General features: G+C 38.9%; 2 protein-coding genes across 5 annotated transcripts; one reads left to right on the forward strand and one right to left on the reverse strand.

Annotated features, from left to right (window-relative positions):
* Positions 1-367: 367 nt before the first annotated feature.
* Positions 368-15,397, forward strand: edaradd (EDAR-associated death domain). 2 transcript variants are annotated; one of them, XM_067475844.1, is made up of 6 exons: positions 368-544; positions 7,036-7,094; positions 7,492-7,534; positions 9,246-9,319; positions 13,671-13,719; positions 13,881-15,397. In XM_067475844.1, exons 1-6 carry the CDS (start codon positions 487-489, stop codon positions 14,267-14,269), a joined length of 672 nt encoding a protein of 223 aa, XP_067331945.1. In that variant the 5' UTR covers positions 368-486; the 3' UTR covers positions 14,270-15,397. The 2 variants fall into 2 exon arrangements, with proteins under 2 accessions (XP_067331945.1, XP_067331946.1); XM_067475845.1 differs by having other exon boundaries at positions 9,249-9,319.
* A 243-nt stretch (positions 15,398-15,640) lies between these two features.
* Positions 15,641-23,001, reverse strand: si:ch211-125o16.4 (neuroblast differentiation-associated protein AHNAK). 3 transcript variants are annotated; one of them, XM_067475843.1, is made up of 5 exons: positions 22,861-23,001; positions 20,670-20,760; positions 20,377-20,497; positions 20,102-20,262; positions 15,641-19,950 (listed from the first exon to the last, which is right to left on the reverse strand). In XM_067475843.1, exons 2-5 carry the CDS (start codon positions 20,670-20,672, stop codon positions 16,120-16,122), a joined length of 4,116 nt encoding a protein of 1,371 aa, XP_067331944.1. In that variant the 5' UTR covers positions 20,673-20,760; positions 22,861-23,001; the 3' UTR covers positions 15,641-16,119. The 3 variants fall into 3 exon arrangements, with proteins under 3 accessions (XP_067331944.1, XP_067331941.1, XP_067331943.1); XM_067475840.1 differs by having other exon boundaries at positions 15,641-19,965; XM_067475842.1 differs by having other exon boundaries at positions 15,641-19,965; positions 22,869-22,921.
* Between the last annotated feature and the right edge of the window lie 1,242 nt (positions 23,002-24,243).

Genomic DNA, 24,243 nt, shown 5'->3' on the forward strand with positions numbered 1-24,243 from the left:
TTGTGGAAAGTTTCTTGATTGGTTCCATGTTTGTTCTCGTCACAGGGGAATTGCCTGTCACAAAAGGGAAGTAAGTGTATGAAACTCATAATGATGTCATAATGATTTAAACCAACTAATCATTTTTGTATAAAAAAAAATACAGTTTACATTGTCAAATTAGTGATGAGCATCATCAGTGTCATCAGTGAATTATCTGCTTGTCCACAAAGCAGATAAGCGCATTGCTTTGGTTTTACTATCTGTCACTTGACTGTTACCTAAACCACTTGACACGAGCTCAGAGGTGGAAGTTTTCAACGTACGAACGGCTCGTGAAGGCAGCATCGCTTCTCGTGCGCTCTCACAGTGGAGGTGTCTCATTTGTGTGAGCCGCCGCCGCGGGGCTGGCTTTGGCGTCTCCCAACCGCAGAGTGGAGCGTTACGTTTCTTATTAGTCTGTCACTTCATACCGACACACAGCTCGTCCTGCTGTCTGTTACCTGCATGGGAGACATCGCAACTTCAAAAATGAGCAGTTTGACGGCGTCTCAGGAACCAATTGGTAGGTGAAACGCGCATTTATTTAGTTATTCAAATTCGGTTTTCTCCGAATTTGTCTGACATCGTCTTATTTACCACTGTAAAGTGCAACCGTGACACCTCCGGACTTTAACTTTGAACGTTATCGCTGCTCGTGTGTTTATAGAGTTTTTGTTGAACTGAAATAAAGTTACAGTTTCATTATCGCAGACAATTAGATCAGAATTAATTTGATGAAACGAGTTTGAAAGGTGTTTTAAAGACCATTGGTTTAGGGGAAAACTGTGAGTGTTTCCTGTTTAGTCGTCTACAACCACAACTAAGAAACTTTCCACAATTTAAAAATTCCCTCACTCTAATGGAAGGAAAAGCTGTGAACCCCTCCCCGATGATCTCTGTGGTCCAGTGAACCTGTTTAAAATGTCTGACCTCAGAGTCCTGTTAGTCTGGTATGAAATGAATATTTGACAGGTATTGTCCTGCAGGGAGAAACATTGTGAATCAGATTGGAGTTTTCTGCCTCCTTCAAATGTACAGTGTTAATGAGCTGTAGACAAGGCTAAATTTTAGTTTGCACGTGAATGTAGCACAAGAGATTAAAGTCTCCTGACTATAACACTGATGTTTTACTTTTAAATAGCTCTGGTCACTTGTAATGTACTGTCTTCACAAAAGAAGACAAACTGTAACTTAATGGACAGGACATTGAAGGCAACATACTAAACTATGGGCTTTGTATTCACATTCACCCTGCAGCAGATGTAGGCAATTAGAAAGCTGGTACATAAGATTTTAATATGTTATATCTAATATCTAAACTGTGTTTTCTAATTATAAACACAGTTATTATTGTATTTAGGTTTTTAAAAACCTTTTTTTAAGCATTCTTCCTCATTCTCTGAAGGACCTCTTGGAGACCCACAAAGGAGACTAGGCCACCACTTATATTATCCATCCAACCATTATCACAAACGCTACTCCTGTTCAGGGTCATAGGGGGCTTGAGCCTATCCCTGTTGTCATAGCGTGAGAGGAGGGGTACACGCTGGACAGAGCAATTTAGAGTCACCAATTAGACAGTGGGGGAAACCATAGTACCCAGATGAAAACCACACAAACCTCCAGAGAACATGCAAACTCCACACAGAAATACCGCAGCCGGCAGGTCTAACCACTCCGCCACCATGCTGTCCATCACTTAAAGTGGAGGAGGATAAATCAATACCAAATTCTCCCACGACATGTCGACCCATCAGGAAATTTTTGATGAGCCACCAAATAACGAAACAAGTACAGTTAGATTTACGTTATTTGCGTAATTATAACACTGCAGGGTTTTTCATTATGCCTGTTTAGATGTTTGCTTTGTACTGACAATGTGTGTGATGGAAAAAATGTTTATTGAACTTTCAAAATCTTCTTGCCACTGCTAGATACGTAATTGCTGAGGAAATTAACTTCAAGCATCACATAAATTTCAAAAATCCTCCACAGGTCAATGTCCCCAGCTCTCACTAACATTACAAAGAACAAAGGACCTTGTCCTCAAAGCAAAATGATGCTTTCCATAGATACACATAAATGTCCATGTAGACTAACCAGAGAACGTGTTAAGACCAATTGATAGAAGCCATTTGAAATCACACAACACAAATGTAATAACTGACCTATTCATCTTTCAGTCTATCATAGCGATGAGGTTTGATAGCATTTTCTTAAACCTCAATTCAATAGAAAGCCGTAGGAATTACATTTTTTGTAGGCCAACCTTGATGTTGGCATCTTCCGGATTTCCTTGACAAAAAGTCAGTGGGGTCTTTTTCATTATGTGAATTATTGCAGAAAATAAGCTCAGTGACAAAATGATTGTATGATACTTGTTGAGCAAGTGGATCTGCACCACTAAAACATTTAAATACAATCGCCAGAAGTAACATTTTAATAGGGACAGTGTCACAATGTGGACAGCTCCTCTACATTTTAAGATAAGTTAGCATGGCAGCATGAAAAACATATGTAATGGTTACATGCATAATCCAGTTAGACTGACTCTGGGACATTCTGCTGAGCTGAAGGGTTGGAGTTGTTTCTGCCAGAATCACAGTTTTAGATAATTACTTATTACATAGTGCTCTATGTGCACACATCAAAGATGTCTAGTTTTTCACCAGCTGCTGTTGCACTTCAGAGGTGAATGTAATTTCATAGTATGTGTATATTCATGTGTAGACGTTCTCTTCAAACCTGGCTGTATCATTTCCTGCATTTCTTTTTCCTGCCTGCAGTTACTTAATTCACAGACACACTGTGTGTTTGACAAAGGATATTGGCCATGTGATTAGGAATACTGCAGCTTAATGGCTGTTGTCTGCTATTATATGTGATCCAAAAATACACATTATTGTATTGTATTGTATTAGTGTTTGGTAGTAACTTTATTGAATTTCATTCTGAAACATTTTTTCTCTTACTTTGCTTTTTTTGTAAACCATAGGAAAACCACAACTGCAAAGTCAGAAACCCACTAAGGTGTTGTCACTGATGGCACATATGGGTTTGTACCGGTGACTCTGGCCAATCTGATGTCACTTCAGTGAACATTACAACATGCATTGTGATCAGTAAACTGCATCATCAACCCACCGGACATCGCTGTTTAGCTCTTATCTGATCTAGCTCTAGCCCACTGTGGAAACTTTTGAACTCTGTTCCCATAAGTCTGGTCAGTATAGTGATTAAATGGATGGGAAGATTAGTGGTCTATTTTAAAGATAATCTTTCCTCCTAAACTTGAAATTGAAAAGTGTTTTCTGTAGTTCTGTTGTTTTTCTAATTGTATCTACACATGAAGATTAATTGGTCTTTGTAATATTTCTGTCTCCATCCTGACAGCATACCAGAAATGGAATGTAATATGTGGCTAAATTACATTTGAACAGCAATATCTGTAAATGAATTCTCTGGATTGTCTACAAACTGTACTGACAGCAGATTTCTCAGGGACTATTACTGTGTTTTTTGGGATTATCAGTAACATTTTTGCAAAAATGCATGTAATTGAAATGGAAACTTTAGAGACGGTTGGAAATAGATAGATAAAGATAATAGTAGCTTGATCACACATGGAGACTGAATATTGAGCTGACCTGCCGAACTATCAGGGTTGGGAAGTTTGTGTGACAGATGCTCGTTGCTAAGCTCAAACAGCTGATACGATATTTATCTCTACTTTAAATACTGGATGGTAGTTGGGAAGGATATTACCTGTCTTCTTGTCCTCAAGTAAAATAGCCTTTGTGCATGAATTTGACATTAATAGTGAAGCTTGTGCCATTATCTGTCTTAAGCTAAGTGGCTGCTTAAGATGCATTCAGGGTCAGTGCAGAATGTTGGCCATCTGTCTGTAACAAAAAACTATACACTATTTTATATTAGGAAAAAAAACCTGAACATTAACAAATGAATTAGTAAATGAATATCCAAATAGCGGAATATTTGGGTTAGTCATAGTGAGCACAGGTTTTAGTCTCTGTACAATCCAGGCAGGCTGGTATCAAACCTGGCAATCTCACAGATGACAAGTAGTACACAGTGATTGCATCATGCTGCTGTTTATTAAGCTATAGCAACAGCCCTTCTCATTCTGGGAAAGTGCCTCTACACACTTAGCACCACATAGGAGAAAGCCACACATCCTTTCGCGGGTAAAATGCTACAATTAGAAAACAGAAAGAAGTCTCTAGAAATTTGTACATGAAACAACAACCTACTCTTTATTCTCTCTATTCTGACATGTCATTAAAGAGCTCAGGAGAACACACAGTGAAACAGACACACTTACCACCCACTATCAGCTTTGTTAAACATGTAGCAGAGAGTTTGTACAAGGTGTGTGCATGTAGCTGTTTTCAGTCTAGACTTCACTGAGGCCAGGATCAGGTATTGGCACGCCATTCATCTCCATTCATGTGTGGAAACAAACTAATGACAAAGCAAATGGCCCACTACACAGGCTGCATCGAAAGTGTGCTTTGTCCTTTCATGGGTGGTCAAAATGGAGGAAAGCTGGGTTCACCTGCATGGAATTATGGCCCTAAGCAATGTATTATGATGTGGTTTATATTTCATCTCTTGAACTTTATCCAGAACATGCAGTTACATGCCCCTGCATTCCCAGAGAGGGAGAAACAATGCTCAACTGATCTGGGGTTTGACTTACACTTGATAATTGGGTGACTGGCTTCAAATCCTAATACGTAATGTGCTGTATTTAAAGGGAAATACCAACCCAGGCTGCCACGCGAAGTTATGTACAACTAATTTTCCTTTTTTGAGCAAATTAACACGAAATCAACATTTAACACTGCAGCATGGTTTTAAAAATGATTACGAAGCTTTTTAGCTTGATTTCCTACCCTTCAGGCACCGTTTACCAGTTTTAGTAGTACTAGCTGCTATTCCATTCCAAAGCACTGCCCCAACTCTGCTCAGCTCTACTTGGTATCAGGTGCTTGGTTTTGTACTGCAAACAGTGTTCTGCAGGTTTTTTCCACATGAACTAATGTTTCCACACAAATATTCAATAAGTAGTTTCTCTTTAGAGAGGTTGAATGCCACATGGAATAAAAGTGCAATAGTTAATATTTCCTAGTACTGTTGTGTGGGCTGCACTACGGACGTGGTGAAGGGGATTTACTTCTTATTTCCAATTTACAGGGATTGCACTGCCTTTCACCTTCAGTGCTTTCTGCTATTGAGAAAAGAACAACTGAAAATGTTTATTACATTTTATAACCTAGTCGTCCCATAATGACGTTCTATTGAAATTACATGCAAAAGATTTGATAGAAATGTAGACTTTCTGTCACCAGAAAATCGAGTGCCATACCAGGAATGAATACTGCTTTGACATTTTAGACATTTATGGAGATTTGACCTTCCTTTTGATAACTTTTCCTTATTTGATAAGTTTTAAATAATAAAAAAAAAAATTCTCAAGCATTTGAATAATCTGATATGATATGGAGATAAATATATTTGTATACATATTCTTTTAATATTATATTTTTGACTGAAATATTTTTGTGTTTACTGTTTTAAATGCATTTGCATTGACAGGTCTTAACTTCTTAGGAGTGTGTATTGTGTGTGCAATCGTGTTTGTGTGTTTGTGAAGAGGCACTATAGTGATGCACATGACTCAATAGAAGGTTCACTATCTGTGTCATGACAGATGCTCTATACTGTATGTGGGAGGTCTGTCTGTGTTCTTGATAAATTAAATTTCAATTGAACTCGAAGAATTAGAGCAGAGGGAGAATAATCATCTCAACTTCATAATTTTATTACTGTATTTAAAACATTTTGCAAACCGGCTTTTTTTTTTTAAGTCAACAATTATACAGGGGGTTATGAGTTATTTTTTAAACTACTGACACACTTTGAGACAATCCTAGTGTTTTATGTTAGGTTTTGTAAAGGTATTTGTGCATCTCTTAAAACTTAATTTTAATTCCTAGGTAACAAATAGCTTACATCTGTTAACAAATACAGTAAATTAAGTAAATAAGTCAAGAAATGTCTAATTCCTAAACCATTTTTATCAGACAATAATTTTTATTAGCACTGATCACTGTACATTTGGGTTTGCATGTGCTGACAAAAAAATTAAAATAATTAAAATAAAACAAAAACTCTAAAGAACCAAAAGTATCATTGTATGTAACGCGTCAAACTGACTATAATACTAATTGTAACAAGATTCACATTAAAATATTTTTTAAACATAAGTTTTTTTTTAAGACTGGTGCTTCTCTCAGCATTTCCTGTATTACACAAACTGTCTTTCAGGTGACCAACAGCTTGAAAGATGCATGTAGGGAATGGCCTCATCACTTCATCCTCATTTTAGTTTCCCATATAAATGAAAGTTCCTTCGTCATAGAGTGTAACCTAAGAAAGGCCACAGCAGTTCTTTATTTAGAGCCCGTTGGATACAAAGGCTTTTCAGTGATACAGACTAATGAAGGCCCACATAGCCTGTCCAGGTATTTTCTGGAGCTGAAAAGATGCCTTTGTGCTGCTGTCCAGCCCATCTGTGAATATGCTTGTTAAGAGTATTCCTTTTCTGTGCACAGTGTTGGTGTTCAACAGTCATATCATTGTTTTTGAGAAGCTTCCATGCACTAAGAAAAGCTGGTCTGCTTCATTCACGGATGAAGTGGAAGGTATACACCTCACACTTTTTATTGGCACGACTTTTGTTGTTTAATTAAAAATATGCTCAAAACAGAGCAGCAATGTGAAAATGTTTTCTTGCCCTTAGTTTTCCTCATCTGAGTGATTGTGGGGTGTCATTACTACCCAGTTTTGCCTCCCACAAGACCAAACTACGTCATGTTCATGCTATATGTTGGCTGGAGGATGTGGTTTTTCTGATGATCTCTGTGGTTGATATTTTGGTGATATAGGAAGTGGGTGAAATGAGTTGACAAGACTCTTTTTTTGAAACAGACAGAATCAGCTCTGAACCTGTCGAAGACACAGACACCACCAGCTTTGTGGCAGAATTTGTGAGCACTTTTCAATTATTCTGACTTTCTATTGTGTTTAACTTTGTGTTTAATTCTCTTTATATGATTTCTGTCCAATTTGTTTTGTGCTGATTTCTCATTGTTCTTCCTTAGATAGCAGGGGCTCAGACATTTACCATAACTGAACACACTGTACTGTGATTGCTAGAGCCTTAGGGCTCATTGAGGAACAAGTTGGAGCAGGCTGTTTCTTCTTTGCACACGAGTAATTTTCTTCCACAGTTACAGACTTCATCTTATGTCTCAGACTCATAAACAGACTGAATAGAAACTTTCCACAAAGAAAGACAAACTTTTCTCTTATTTTATTTCTCTTTAGCTTTAATAATGTTTTTTTTTTAATTTTTATTATTGTCATGTCTGGTTTCTCCCACAGTCCTTGGAGGCCAATTATCCAGTGCAAGTGACAGATCCTCATGGTAAGTAAGAGAGTAATAGCAATAGTCACATTTACAAAGTGTATATATAGACGAGCGCTCTGTAGTCCTGCGCCACAGTTTCCCAAAACAAATAAAATGACACATGCATCTTTTGTCTATCAGCTATATTCCTTCCATCTGCTTCCCTTTTACTAGAGCTAAACATTTTGGGAAAATAACCATATATTAGTATAGTATGCACTTTTTTAAAGTAAATAGTTTCCTTGTATTTTTCACTAAGCTCGTTGCATTGTCTGTCCAGCTTATTTACTGCGGTTGGTCTGAAGTACAGTACATGGTTCTGGGCATGTTATACCACGACTTCAGAGTCAGGATTGGGTGTTGAGGGGCGTCACGTCTTTCCCTGCGCCCAAGTAAATTCCTGTTGCCGTCCCTAGATGTTACTACGGATGTTCTGACATCGGGTCTCATATTGGCCTCGTGAACACAGATGACAAATTGCATAATTGATAACAAAAGACAAAAAAAGAAACAATTCATTTTTAACACTAGAGGACAGAATAATGGTCATATCTTTTTTGCATGTAACACTTCAATTACACTTAAATGTCACTAACCCTGTGGGGGAAGAGCCAAATATAAACTCATATTATTGGTTTACCAGACCTTAATTAACATATTCTATTAAAAAACCTATTTTAAGACGCTCAAACACGTGTGAGGGCATGCGTGATCCAATTTCTGTTTAAACTGATGAGTAGAGGATTTTTATTTTATTTTATTTTTTTAAAGATAAAGTAAAGTTTAACATACACATTTGATTTGGCCATTATTCTCCCATCCCATCCTGCTGCTCTACCATGCTGCTGTAGCCATTGAGCTACCAAGACGCTGGGATACCAGGATAAGGGATTACTACCAAAGTAAAGTTGACTAAATGCTGCTCTGACAAAGATCCTGTTGTTACAAGTAATTTTCATAAAGAATTACTTTAAACCATAATATTTACATCTTACAACTGAGGGAAATCTACAGTAACCTAAAGTTTGATTTATTTTAAATGTATTTGCCTCTATTTTTCTCTGTACTACAGTCCTTTTTCCTCAACTCTCCATCCAGGCTCTCATCCTAAATTTGTGCTTTGTTTGTCTTTGGTTCTCTTCAACACATTGCTCCTCTAAAGCGCAAATTACTAGTAATCACCATTTTTGTTTTGACACAAGAATTTGTATTCTTGTTTGAGTGCGTAGAATCATGAATTAAGAATACTGTGACAATTTGAAGGATAATATGGGCATTTGCCACACAGTAATGGGCTGAGATCCCTCACAGATGAGTCAGTGTAGTTAGAAACTATCATAACAAGTTGTTGTCAGTTGTTATGCAGAAAGTTTACACTGTCGACTCTTAACTGTTAAAGGGCTAATAGTTCTGCCCTTGTCCTTTTTGTTTTAACTATTTTCTTGTTTCTTTTGATTGTGGTCATTTACATGGACGAGTTAAGGGCTTTGTTTGATTTCATACGTTTTGAAATTAATAATGATAACTAATTTATTATTAATTATTACTATAATAATTTTGAGCTTACCTGTAAATCTAAGCTCTCTCTGGTGTTTAGGTTATGTTTTTATGGCTTCAGAGATCTAGTTTGTTGAACTGTCTTCTGTTACTGTGAATGATTGAGCATATTTGTCAGTGGTAATTGTTCACCATCTATGATTGGTTATCAAACTGATTTCAATGTCTCTAGCAGATGCTGTGACACTCCACCTGAGCTCCATGTCTTCTGGATACCTGAGTCCCTCCTCTGACAGAATCAAACAGGTCAGTGTAACTACTCACTACTGCACACACACAGCCTGTGGCAAAGCCTCTTACAGACTGATTTCCACTAGTACAACGCGTCACTGGACAAGCATTTATACAGAATGACGTAAAGTTCAGTTGTATTAGGTGTAGTGTTGTCCACACTTCTCACACCTGGGCCCTTTAATGTCCTTGTCTTCTTTCTTATGCAAGTCAGTGTAGATCTTTAAGCAGCATGGTAGAGCAGCAGGATCAACTTCCAGATAACTGCAGATGGATGAACAAGAACCTTCACCGATAAATCTTTAAAGTGTAACTACCCGTCCACTTCCATGTAACATCAACAGCTGTGAAACATTCAACGGTGGTAAAGGACGGAGACGTCTTTGAAAAGTTAGAGAATAGAAGTTCTACTTTATTTGTGTCAAACAAACAAACAGGCATTCCACCGTATGAGAAACAGCAACATAGTGCAGCAATAAAACAACTATACTGTAACAGTACAGCAAGTCAAAAGTGGCTGAAGTAGAAGCACAGTGATAGGACAGAGAGTTCCAGGCAGCTAACATACCAAGGCATCATGGGGCAGTTGAGCTAAAAGCCAGAAGTAAAGAGCTGAGGAGGTAGATGGTTGGTTTAGAAGTTACCATCCTATATAAAAAAGATATGGTCTAAACATTTTTAATACGGGAGACTCTGAGAGACAGGACATTGGACGACCAGTTCAGCTTATTCTGTATGAAGTGTTTTTCAAGTTCAATTTTATTGACCTTTTACAAATATGCATGTCAACATATAGAAAAATATAATGTTGTTCTTCTGGGATGGTTCTCTTCTCCTGGGAAGACTGTTAAGTATTTACTGTTTTTAAGTCATTAAGTACAGTTTTCACTAGAGCCCATCATTGCAGTGAAGTAAGTCAGGAACACAGGCATTTTGGTGAAATAGTAGCTCAGCTGGTAAGCATTCATCCACAGACCAAAGCGTCAGTGGTTCGATCCCTGTTTCTGGCTATATGTCGAGGTGTCTCTCATTGTCTCTCACCTCTGGGCAAGACACTGAATCCCTGGCAGCCTATTCCTGTCCCCAGCTGTGCAGTGCCTGTCCAAGTCCGGTAGTAATTAGGGAGGGTTGCGTCAGGAAGGGCATCCGGCGTAAACACTGTGCCAAATCAACATGTGGACAGTGATCTGCTGTGGTGACCCTGAACTCACGGGATAAACCGAAAGGACAAAAGAAAAAAAAAAGTCAGATCAGAAACCACTGTCCCACATGAAAGATTAAATTCAGAATTGTGATGTCATCACGGTGATTAATAAGATGTGATTTCCTCCGACAGTCTAAAGACATGCATATTAGCTTAATTGGTGACTCTAAATTTCCGTAGGTGTGAACGTGAGTGTCAGTGGTTGTTTGTCTGTGAATATCTCTCTGTGTTGGCCCTGAGACAGACTGGAGATGCCTCTCACCTAATGACAGCTGGGATATACTGTGGTTTGGAGGATAAATTGATCTTACACTTGAATGAGTGCCACACTCCCACCTTATTTAGTAGCCTGAGCAATATAATAATAATATTCTTTATGGATGGACAAGTTAAACACAGATACCAGCTAGATCCAGGTTATGCTGAAGAATTAACTCATGACCAGTTAATTTATTAGACGACCAGTATAAAATGACTGTGACCTTAATTTCTCCTAGTAAGTAATTATTAACTTCATAAACCACAGAGAAGTTGACACTGATGAATGAATAGAAGTCATTTGGAGCCAGCATCTAGTGGTCAGCAGAGGCATTGCACTTTACTGCCTCACCTCTCCCTTGCTGACCAGGCAGCTACATGCTGGACACACACATGGATTCATGTCCAATCATCACATTCTTACAGATATTCTGCCATTTTGGATTTTTTAATAAACAAGGTCGTCTTTGTGACCAGGCATTTTTAGGTGTTAGAATGATTAGTCAGCACAATAATTTTCACAAATTGTTATGAAACCATGACCAAGGACAGTCACCACCTGTGCCATTTGTGCTGAGGCAGATCGGAATTTTGATGCAGACTTAAAACCTTTTAAACATTTCTGTTATTCAAACTACCATTGCTGTTGAGGATTAGATATTAGCTTGGCAGAGCTACATTCAAGTTAATGCTTTTTAATTTAGGGTGTAAATATACAGGATGTGGTTGGAAGGTGCAGCTGTTTGCATCTCAATAACAGCAGGTACACTGATATTTTTATTTATTTATTTTTTCCTCTCTTCTTTTTTTTTTTTTAAGAACCATATACAGTATTAAACATAAATGTTGGTGTCTGATGCATTGTACCAGATTCGGCTTAAAGCTAAATTTTCTTTTTTTTTAATCCGTTGATGTCATTTTCTGTCGTGAAGTAAAAGGTTGTTGAAACACGAGTATAACAGTAAAACACTAACTTCTCAATAAGTGCATATGGAAAAGGTAGAATTTGTAACTGAGGAAGAAATGGAGTTTGTCCAATTTAATTTTTTCCTGCCATCAGTAATAAATGGATACGTTCCTCCAGGCCTTAGCATTGATGTACTGACGTTTTCAACATAGCTTCTGTTGAGACATGTTTAACTTGTAGGGGATGGTGAAAAATCATCACATCCAAAGTTCGATGTATATGACTTGCATCTGCGTCAATCAAACTGATAAACACTGTAGAAATGCAAATGTCTAGTGCCATTTGATTATAGCCTCGTAAAATTAGCTGGAGTTTAAACCTGAAAAACATTATTATCAATAAGTAGATAGTATGATGTGAGTAAACGTAATACATAGTTTAGTTTTAGTTTAAGGTGCCTATTGACTTTACAAATCAATCATTATCAATACAAGTTCGTGACTTTGAAAAAATGTCAATTAAATAAAAATATGTAAGCTGAAATAAGTGTGTGCATAAATATTCAACCCCTTCACGTCAGTATTTTGCAAAGCTGCTGTAGCTCTGTCAGCTGGTGCAGGGAACAGGCATTACCAGCCCTTTACAAGTCCAGCCATTAATTCTCTATCGGACTGAGGTTTGGACTTCGACTCGGCCATTCGGGAACATTCACCTTGTTGTCATTCAAACCATTTCCGTGTAGCTTTCACTCTTTGCTTTGGGTCTTCGTCCTGTTGGAAAACAAATATTCTCCCAAGCCGTAGTTCTTTTGCAAACTGAATAAGATTGTCTTCCATGATTGTCCGCATTCGTTATCCCCTCTACCTTTACAAGTCTACCAGGGCCGGCTGCCAAGAAGCATCCCCACAGCATGATGCTGCCACCAATGTGTTGTACAGTGGGGATGGTGTGTTTGTGATGATGTGCAGTGTTTGGTGTCCGGCAAACAAAGCATCTTGTCTAAAGGCTAAAAAGTACAATTTCTTTCACTTGACCATGGAGGCTCCCACATGCCTTTTGGGAAACTCAAGTCATGATTTAACATGAGTTTCACTGTCACATAGGGCTTCGAGTGGTGAAGAACCCAGGGAACAGTTGTTGTATGCACAGTCTCTCCCATCTCTACTGCTGAAGCTTGGAACTACCTCAGAGTAGTCATAGATGTGCTGGTGGCCTCTCTGACCAATCTCCTTCTCGCATGATCACTCAGTTTGTGAGGACAGATTTAGACATGTGCCGTATTTCTTCCATTTCTTCATGATGGATTTCACTGAACTCCGGGGGATGTGCGCTGCCTTGGAGAATGTCTTTGCATCCGACCCCTGACTAATGTTTTTCAATGACCTGTTCTCTGGGTTCTTTTGTTGTCACGGTTTAATAGCCAGGAAGACTGATTAAGCAGTAACTGGACCTTCCAGACACAGTACTGCAATCACTTCAGATATATTCACTGCTCTCAGGTAGCCGCCATTTTACTATCTGTGGGACTACTAGCACCAAACCTCTGTTGGATTAGGTCAGTCATTTTAAAGGGGGTGAATATTTATGCAAACAGTTACCTCAACTTAAATATTTTTCTATAATTGACTTCACTGAAACCTGCTTTCACTTTGACCATGATGAGGTATTATTCTGAACTTTTTTTGTCAAAGTCTCGTACTTATATTGACCAGGACAGATTTATGTCAGTAAAACGATGAGACATCCAAGGGGGTGAATGCTTATTATAGGCACTGTATTTGACAGAGACCTCACACAAATAGACACATAGGTAGAATTAAACCATGACCTTCCTTCTGCCGCAACCTTTGCAATTTATCCACCAGGGCCACACCTGGTGGGGTGGGATTCGATCCCGCGGCCTTCTGCATCCCCACCCGAAGGTCTACCCATTGAACCACCATGCCCCCAGCTAAAAGTACACTAAAAGTAGTTATTTGTGTTTTTCTCTGTTGCAGCCAGTTGAAGATGTTGAAGAATGCACATGCCCAACATCTACTTCACCTGGTAAATACATTTTTTTATACTGAATAATCCTGTTCTAAATATATTCAAAGGTTCTTCAGCCTTATTGAGATAAGAACATTTCATTTTGAATTTGTAACTTATGTTTAAACTATGAAACTAATGTAGACTTCCTTTCTTTAATCATTTGTCTCTGAGCTCAGACTACCCCAAAGAACTGCAGTTATTAAACAGCCCCTGTGAAAAGTGCTGCTGCCCAGCACCTCCTCCCAAGATCAGCGACCTCATGAATGACAAAGATCTGCTGGACTTACTGCGGCTCAAACTGGATCCTAACCACTGCACCATCAAAAATTGGAAGAACTTTGCGAGTCGCTGGGGAATGAGCTATGATGAACTGACCTTGCTGGAGCACCGGACCCAGGGTTCCTTATCGCAAAGCCCCACCCAGGAGTTTCTGCTTCGCTACAACCAGAAAACAGTCACAGAGCTTACTGAACTTTGCCGCATTTACCAGCGCATTGATGTGCTACGGCTGCTGCAGAGCTGGATAGAGAAGGACTGGCCATCACGCTGGCAACAGACTCACTGACCGGTTTGACCCTCTGTATATTTATATTGGCTCTGTTTCTCTTCTGTTGTGGGTGGTACTTTTTAGAGATTTCTGTAGGGATTTTGTAGAGAATGTCAGCATCAGTGGGTGCTTCAGCTGGCACAGTATCTTCCAGACAGATCAGCACTTAACAGATTCACTACTGATTTAACATTTTGGCTTTGTGAATGCTTGCGTTCTATTGGCATGACTTGGATGGCGATGTCTGACTGTCATTCTGGATTGAATTATCTCAACGACCAGGGGTCAGATTAGCATGAAACTTTCTACAAATATTTATGGAGCAAAAACCTACCAATTACGGACACTTATGAACTTCTCTGAGAATGTATCCCCCTGACTCAGATGATCCCCTGACTTTTCCTCCAACATCAACATGTGTCTTGAGTAAAATTTGGATGGATTGCTATAAAAGTTTCTACACACTTTCATGTCTGTTTTCTTCAATGCCACGATTCTATCAAATGTTTCAATTGTCCAGTGACTCCTCCCATTACCACCATCCTGTGCTGTACCTTGTGACTAGCTCTAATTAACAAATGGGAGCATGCAAGCACACGCTATAGTGAACATAATAAATATTAGACCTGAATATTATCACCACATTGGTGCTGTCATGTGCATGCTAGTATCTTGATATTAGCATGTTGCTCTAAGCACTGTTGGGTCAAAGTACAGCCTCCCAGTAATGTGCATCCAATTATGTGTATGATAAACAATGACCGTTTTCTTTTATGTGTTTTGTCAATGACACTTCATAGGAGTAAACACCATCTTAGCAGGATTGTATGTTACAAGCATTGTGTATTGTTACATTGACTATTTCATTTACTATTGACCTATTGCCTCCTGTGGTGTGGAGATCCTGGAATGGAGCTATGTGGTAGATTAAGCATAATATTTCCTTCATGAATAGCTTTTCATGTTGGTCTGACATAATAAAATATTCTAAAGATATTTTATTTTACAAAACCTTGAATTTTGCGAGTCAAAACTATACTTTTAATGCCTATTGTCATTTCACATTCAGTATTTGTAATTTGAAGAAACAACTTTCCATATTGTATTTGTTTTGCAATTATGAAATAAATATCAAGTTCCTTTAAAGCCTTTACTATTTTTAAAGAAAATTCACAGACAGATTATAATTTAGTTTGAAATGAATCCCAGTTTTATTGGTTAGATCCTCGGTGCCCCCCATAGTAGCACCATCATCTACGTGCAGCTCCAGTAAAGTGAAAGATCAGTAAAGTGTTCCCAGACCCTCTGATGGCAGACGTATGGCTGCATAATTTCCAAAGTTATGCTAAGGTAGTTACTATTTAAAAAAAAACAACAACAGACACTGTGTTTAGTTCATACACTTCCAACTCTTTAATTACAGTTAACTGATGTCCAAAAAAAACAAAGTATTGAAAAACTATATTTCCTTTAGAAAAAGCCCAGGAAGTCCTAATTTTTATTATTTTCTTTTATATTACAAAAGGATCGCAAGCATATTAAATGGTATTTATTGAACAGAATTGAACATTTCCTCACACAATTCGAGATAAAGTAATACACTTCTCAGAAGCTCAATGTAATCACATGTAACACTGAAATTGATATGTAATAAGTAAAATACTTCCAAATCAGCAGTGTTTAGAAAAAAAACGCTTGAAATATAAAAATACCAGGAATGTTATTTTTGCTCATGTGCTCTATGAAAGTTTCTTCCTTAGGCTACTGAAAGTTGTTACAAAAGAAGGATACAGGAGGGTGTAGCTAGTGTTATTTGCTATTTACAGTTTTGGGACTGAAGCTTTATGTGTCAGGTTAACCTCAGAGAATCAGTCGGCATCGGATTTCTTGATATTAAGGCCGAGCATATTGGAGAGGCCCACACTCAATTTGTCAGTTTCATTTGATGTTGTAATTTGAGGAGGTACCAGGCTGAGCACAGATTCTGGCTTTTCTACTTTAAAGGTACCACCTCTCACCAAAGAGTTTTCTGCTTCTGAAGAACCACCGCTATCGACAGTTGGAGCTTTATTTCTTGCTCTATTCAATCTCTCCATAATGTCAATCTTTTCTCCTGATTTAACTGTCGCATTTACTATTGGTAAGCGGATTCCTTTGCGGATGACATAATCCTTTGTTTCTGTGTCCGATTTTGCCAAGCCCAAGGCGTCACCCAGTCCTCCAATGTCATCAATGGTGTTTCTGGGTAGTCTGTGTAGTTTGAATACAGGAACCTCAGCATCAGCATTTAACACAGCAGTTGAGTCAACACCACCTCTCTCTTCATCAGTATTCGAAACAGAGTTCAATCCCTTTGATTTGAAAGTCCATGGCCTCTTACTTCTTGGAGAACCTTTAAGCTCAGCGTCAGCTTCAGCTTCAGCTGTGACATCCAGTTCTGGCTTGTTAAGGCTTGTCTTCAGGTCAGGAGCAGATACACTGACATCAGATGAACTCATCCCTGTTTCAACACTAGGGGCTTTCACATTGGGTGAAACCTCAAGATTAGCGCTGGTATTGACCTCTGGAGATTTTAATTTAGATCCATTAAGGCCAAACTTTGGAAACTTAAAATGTGGGAGTTTGGACTTGTCGAGATTGGCATCTACATTTGGAGCTTCCAGTTCAGGTCCTTTGATATCTCCCTGTATCTCTGCTGTAGGAGTGGCTAAATTAAATTTGGATGCTTCTATCCCAGCTTCAACTGATGAATTAATATAGGGCGCTTTTACTTCAGGACTCTCAAGCGTTGGAAGCTTTATATGAGGTGATTTAAAGTCACCGAGACGAGAATCGAAATCTAGATCTGGTGTTTTTAACTGTACATTAGGCCCTTTAAGGTCTGCTTTTGGCAAGTTGATTCCTACACTTGGAGCTTTCAATGTGCCGTCAGGTGCTTCCAGTTCAGCTTTTGGCAACTTGGTGTTTATGTCTGGTGCAAAAACATTTCCAGCTATCTTTGGTGAAGAGAGCCTGAGATCTGGTGCTTTCAAGTTGAAATCAGTTGATTGGAGGTCTGCTTTTGGTAGATGTACATTTGGTCCCTTTACATCCGCTTTCAGTAAATTAAGGTTTACATCTTGGCCTTTAATTTTTGGGCTAGAAACATTTAAGTCTGGCAAATTGGTGCTACTTTTAGGGACAGAAAGGTCAATGCCTGTCTTAAGATCAGCATCCAGATTTGGACTGTTGAGATCTCCTTTAATTCTTGGGGCAGAAAGGTTCAACCCTGGTGCTTTTAGGTTAACATCGGGTGATGTTAGATCTGCTTTAGGTAGTTTTCCATCTACGTTCTTGAGATCAGCATCAAAATCAAGGTTAGGGCCTTTTACACTTGGTCCTGAAGAAAACTTTGGAAACTTTAGTTTCGGTAGTTTGGCTTTTCCAACTGAGGCATCAACTTCTGGGGCTTGAATGTCTACATTAGGCCCTTTGAGACCAGGTTTTGGTAGATTAATATCAAGATCTGGTGCATCAAGGCCGCCTTCGAAGTTTGGTGCACCAGCGTCCAAATTAACATCTGGGGCTTTTGCCTTCGGTCCAGAAAACTTGGGCTTTTTGAGTGTTGGAAACTTGAGTTTTCCAGAAGGGGCCTCAATATTAGCATCCGGTGCATTAATGTCAGCGTTTAGTTTGGGTACATTCAGATGAGCATCCGGTGTGCTGATATCACCATCAATTTTTGGAGCTGAGAGTTTTAAGTTAGGGGCTGAAACATCAGCATCCAAATTAACATCTGGGGCTTTTGCCTTCGGTCCAGAAAACTTGGGCATTTTGAGTGTTGGAAACTTGAGTTTTCCAGAAGGGGCCTCAATATTAGCATCCGGTGCATTAATGTCAGCATTTAGTTTGGGTACATTCAGATGAGCATCCGGTGTGCTGATATCACCATCAAGTTTTGGAGCTGAGAGTTTTAAGTTAGGGGCTGAGACATCAGCATCCAAATTAACATCTGGGGTTTTTGCCTTCGGTCCAGAAAACTTGGGCTTTTTGAGTGTTGGAAACTTGAGTTTGCCAGAAGGGGCCTCAATATTAGCATCCGGTGCATTAATGTCAGCGTTTAGTTTGGGTACATTCAGATGAGCATCCGGTGTGCTGATATCACCATCAAGTTTTGGAACAGACATATCTGGTGCGTGCAGATCTGCATCAACATCAATACTAGCTTTGGGACCATGAACTTTAGGTTTCTTCCACTTTAGATGAGGCCAGTTAATTTTCCCTGATGGAGGATCAATGTCGACATCTGGAGTCTGCACATCTACCTCAGGGCATTTAAGGTCAGCTTTTGGAAGATTCAGCTTTGCATTCGGTACATTAACGTCACCCCCCGTAATCTTTGGACTTGAGAGGTTTAAATTAGGTGTGTTTAAGTCGGCAGACAAGTCTAAGTCTGCTTTTGGCCCTTGAACTTTAGGTTTCTTCATTTTCAGATGAGGCCAGTTAATTTTCCCTGATGGAGGATCAATGTCGACATCTGGAGTCTGAACATCTACCTCAGGGCATTTAAGGTCAGCTTTTGGAAGATTCAGCTTTGCATTCGGTACATTAACGTCACCCTCAATCTTTGGACTTGAGAGGTTTAAATTAGGTGTGTTTAAGTCGGCAGACATGTCTAAGTCTGCTTTTGGCCCTTGAACTTTAGGTTTCTTCATTTTCAGATGAGGCCAGTTTATTTTACTCGACGGAGCCTCAACATCAATATTTGGGGCTTTCACATCCAGATCAGGGCCTTTAAGGTCTGCCTTCCTTAAATTAATGTCAGCATCTGGGAGATTTACTTTTGGAGCAGGGAGATCAACATCTGGTGTGTTCAGATTTGTATCTACATCCAAGTTCGCTTTTGGGCCATGAAGATTTGGTTTCTTCCACTTCATATGAGGCCAGTTGATTTTACCATTTTGAACATCTACGTCAGTGCCTTTAATGTTGGCTTTGGGCAAGTTAATGTCAGCTTCAGGTGTACTTAGATCCCCTTGGATCTTTGATGTAGAAAGGCTAACACCTGGGGCAGACAAGTCAGCACTTAAGTCACCATCCGGGCCTTTCATTTTGGGACCTGTCCATTTTTGATGGGGCCACTTGATTTTGCCGGAGGGTGCCTCAATATTAGCATTTGGGCTTTGTACATTCACACCTGGACCATTGAAGTCCATCTTTGGCCCATTCAGATCCAAATCGGGACTTTTAAGAGCTACTTTGGGGGCTGACAGGTTAAGGGCAGGTGTGTCCATATTACTGTCGAGAGAAGGGAGACCTACATCACCAACACCCATGTCTGCTTTTGGTATTTTCACCTGAGGTAGATTAAGGCTTGGCATTGCAAATTGTGGGGCCTTGTATTTTAAGTCGCCTGTCTTGATTTGCGGTTTCGTCATGTTGAGTGAGGCACTGGGAGTGTTGAGCTGAGGAGTTGAAACACTGACATCGGGTGCTTTAACATCCAGATCTCCATTTAAATCTGGTGCAGTCAGTCCTAGTGAAGGTGACTTGAACATTGCATCAGCTGCTGGCTTGTTTACACTGAGACTGGGAAGGTCTCCATTGAGAGTGGGGGCCCTGATTTCACCTCCCAGTCCACCTGCAGCATTTAGTTTTCCACTCAGGCCATCAAGGGAAAGAACTGGTGCCTCAGCGAGTGGATCCATTGACAGTTTCTTCTTTGAATTGAGCATCTGTTGGTATATTTCAAGTAGGTCAACATATACAAATGTATACTCAGAAAGTTTCAGGAAATTATTGTTCCTACTATTAAACCAATGTCTCAGAACGAAATGAATGAATAAAATTAAACGAAGCTGTGATATTTACCTCTGCTGAGTCTAACCCCACGGGGCCAACACTGGCACTCAGCTCCTTCTTCGTCAGAACCTTCATATTGTTATTATATGGCTCCAGGATTTTCAGGATGTGCTGTACATCAGTTGTGCTGAGATGGTCAAGGTGTATAGTGGCTGCAACAATCTGATTCCCTGGAACAATTACCAAGAACTCATCACAATCACATTTTATCTACAGGTGGTATTTAGACTTTCTTAAAGACTAAGTAATAGATGATCGTCAAGGTTCTCAGCAGTTTCTCTTACCCGCTTGCAAGCCACTCTTTGCAGCAGTTGTGTCATCTGTGATTCCATTAATGACAACTCCTTTCTCCAAGTCACCGAGGACCAGGCTTTGTGAAAAGCCTGAACTTTTGTCTTCCCTGCTCTGTTTAAAAGAGATGAAAATACACAAAATAAGACAGAAAAAACTAAGAAAAGAATGTAGTGCATCATGGGTTTCAATAAAGTCGTTTCACTATATGTGAAGAACATCTACATTTTCACATTTCACTCTCACACATAATTCTCAGCTGGTTTTATTAGTTTGTCTTACTCACCATCCTTTTTAGTTGTATTTACATGGACATATCATTGAATTTTGGGAGGGACAGCGACAATAATTGAAACTCCGAACCACAGCAACGTTATCTGTAAGTGCCAGAAACAAGCATCCTTAGTTATTCAGTTAGATCGGTGTAAGTACAACATGTACCTTATGCAAAAATCAAGAGGTGAGAAACCTGTGAAGTTTAAAAAATGACTGTTTTTTAGAAATTTACTATTAAATGTACTATAGTTAATGATTGGAGTTAATTCTAAGTCCCCAAAGATAAAGTCAGCAACATGGTTAATCATTCTACTAAAGCACAATTTTAGGTTTTCAATGTGTAAAAAATGTCAAAAATGAAACATTCTGCATGTGAATGTTTAAAATGTATGATTTGGTCTTGTGTCTAAGTTTGAGTTGGTTCAGACTGATTTTAGCAGTAGTGCTTATGTGTCCCCAAAAAAATAGCTACGACTTGTCTACTGCTCAGAGACAAAGTTGTGCTTCTCATTTCAGCCGGTTGCTGTTTCTGACTAAAAAACTGGTTGTCTCCCTCTTTTATTCCCTTTACATTTCAAGCATGACTCTTGTCTTACCTATTTCTCTGTGAAGGTTTGGACAAAAATCAGAAACAGAAACATTTCAATCAAACTAGAAAGAAAAATGAGGCTGAAATGAGAATCATCATTTTGCCTCAAGCAGTAGAAGAGTCAGCTTTGAGCAGCAAAATGTTCCTCTAAGAAATGATCTAACTTAAACTTATTCCCTGTTATATCTTTGTGTTTTTGAACCATTTTACTTTATCTTTCATATTTTTTACATTTACTCATTGTCTTGAGCTTTAAAACTGTTTTACTGGTGTTTACTATTAAACCAGTCATGAGATTTCAAACTCATTCATACTTTCACGATTCACTAGAAAAATAATCACAGAGACCATTCGTCTTACGTTTAGCAATGCATTTCACATCATGACTGGGGACGTTTTCTACAGTAGGTACAATTTATAAAGTATTTTTCTGCACGTTTTCTGCAATTTCCTGATATTTAATCCCAGATACAACACATGAAAAATGAAAATACCATTAAAAAGACACAAATATGGAACTGGCTAAAAATCGGTTTGAAATAGGTTTAGATTCTATGAATCATTCAACAAAAAGTCGTCTCAGTTGGAGCTCAGCTCAGTGCTCTACCTGCTCTAACCCTGACTGACAGAGACACGACATTTGCACAGTGTATCACCCGACACTTCAGGAATCCAAAGCCTCTGCCAGGTTTATTCAAAGGAATGTGTGCATCTAAACCAGTTTGGATTCATTCTGTTTCACATGGCCCACAGGAGAGCACGCACACACAACCACGCCCCAACACCTTCATTCGTAAAAACTAGTCCGATTCACTAGAAAAATAGCCACATAGACCAATTTTCAATGCAGAGTTGTGAAAGTCCTCCAAACAATTTTTCCACTTAGATTGAATTAGTATCAATGCAGGCAACGAGCCTGAGCAGAAGCACCTTCAGAACAACTGTCAAATATAAAATAACTAAAAACCTACATTGCCCAAAGTGAAGTAAAGAAAACCTGTTGTCAAAAAACAGGCAAAATGTATTTTTTATCTGTAGTGAGAGCAGAAAATACACATCATGCATATACTGTTATATGAGGACATCTCAGGTGCTGTAGCACACACTTGATTTCTAAGAAAAGAGTCAGGAAAAAACAAATCACATGACTGCAGGGTGGCTTCTTTGATAACTTCCCCAAAGTAGAAATTAGCAGTTACCGAGAGAAAACAGGAAAGAGAAAAGTAAAGAGACAAGAGATTTCAACAACGAATAAGAGCAGTGTAGTTTAAAGGTCGAACACATGCACCAGTGAGCGACACACCAGTGTGCATCTCAAAGCATATGCACCTAATTATAGCACCTCACACAACTTCATTATGTTTAACCGTTAAACATGGTGTATGTAGTAGAAGCCACAACCATTTTCTAAAGGTCTTAGGTTCCCAGTTGGGCCACGACTATTTTAAAAACTTGGCAGAACAAACATTGATTACAGTCAATGTCAGGAAAATGGACCCAAGATGTGACTTTAAATATCAAATATATTTCCATCAAACCACATTGCACAAATCCATCACGAACTGAAGTCTATTGTTATAAATTTGGCTAATACATTTTTTATCATACTCACTTGATCACCATGTGCTTTTGCCAGGGACCAGCGTTGATGTTGACTCTCTGTGAATCACTGCAGCTCTCTGAGGCAGGATGGGATGGACCTGCCAGTTAAAGCTTAAAGCCAGCCAGGAAAACAGGTTAGGCAGCATCACTCTTGATTCTTAGAGCCCTTGTCCCCTTGTAGCACACACACACACCCATAAACACACCGGAGAGCTCGTCGTCAGGTCGGTTGGTCGAGCTTTAGGCAGCCGAAACTTGGTTATACACCACTCCTTCTTAACAGGACTAACCAGGTCTGCAATGAAACAAAACATAGCAACACTGTATCACACAAAGCACTGCAACCGCTTCACTCCCTGGTGTTTTCTTATAACAGGCCATAGGACTTGAATTCTGGGTAACAGGCTATAACATAATGTTTGGATGCTCTGCCCTGAGCCAAACATTCATTCTTTACATTCCTAATGTGGTTTCCTATATTCCAGGTCACACAAGAGCCTTTTCATTCTAATACATTCATACCGACGTGCAGAGCTTTGGGATAAAATAATCACAACAATAATCACAAAAACAATGATCTCAGACATAATGATAATGGTTCATGTATCTGTCCCCTGACAGGTGACACTTTGGACACAATAATGTGACACATTAGATAATCTATTTAAAAACTGGTCTACAATAATTTCCAGTGTTTTAAAGGAGCAGGAAACGTGTGTTTTTAATGATTTGATAATGTGAGTGTTGAACTTTTTGTATCCACACATGTACAGTCAGTGTGTTTTTATTTCCATGTGGTTTGCAGCTGTGCTATAAGAGCCACATTTTAATGCATTTATGATATACAGAAAAAATAATGGATTCAACTTCATGGTCTTTTTCATCTCCACTTCATTTGATCTTATGTTGTTTTTGGGACATAAAGCTTAAAGACTTCTGTTATTACTTGTACTATCTGCTTTATTAGTTTTACATTTGCAGTTGTGTAAATTAAAGAAATTTGATACTACTTTTATTTCCATCCATCCATGAAGTGAAGAGCCACGTGATGTCGGAGCCAATCCCAGCTGGCATTGGGTGAGACGCAGTGTTCACCCTGGATAGATATATATTCTTTCACAGAGCTAAAAGACACACAGAGAGAGAGGAGTGGACTGGACATCTTTGGACAGACAGCTGGTTCAAACATACTTTTGAATAAGTTACTATTAAGGAGTTAAGTCCCGGACATGACATACATTTATACTATGCTCTATTCCAACTTCATTTATCTAACAAAGTATTTAAAGTATTAAGGAGATTAAGATTTTATTAATGACATTTAAAAAGTTAAACCTACTGTTCTCTTCTCATTGATACATTCTTCAAATGGTTTAAATGGTGACTTTGACCC

The sequence above is a fragment of the Channa argus genome, chromosome 1, assembly GCF_033026475.1.
Source record: "Channa argus isolate prfri chromosome 1, Channa argus male v1.0, whole genome shotgun sequence".
Taxonomy (NCBI): Eukaryota; Metazoa; Chordata; class Actinopteri; order Anabantiformes; family Channidae; genus Channa; species Channa argus.

Coding starts and splice junctions, on each gene's coding strand:
- edaradd (XM_067475844.1), top strand. CDS start 487: ATGGGAGACATCGCAACTTCAAAAATGAGCAGTTTGACGGCGTCTCAG. Junction 7,095..7,491: donor CCAGCTTTGTGGCAGAATTT/GTGAGCACTTTT, acceptor TTTCTCCCACAG/TCCTTGGAGGCCAATTATCC. Junction 9,320..13,670: donor CCTCTGACAGAATCAAACAG/GTCAGTGTAACT, acceptor TCTCTGTTGCAG/CCAGTTGAAGATGTTGAAGA.
- si:ch211-125o16.4 (XM_067475840.1), bottom strand. Junction 20,263..20,376: donor AAAGAGTGGCTTGCAAGCGG/GTAAGAGAAACT, acceptor TAATTGTTCCAG/GGAATCAGATTGTTGCAGCC. Junction 19,966..20,101: donor TGGGGTTAGACTCAGCAGAG/GTAAATATCACA, acceptor ATATACCAACAG/ATGCTCAATTCAAAGAAGAA.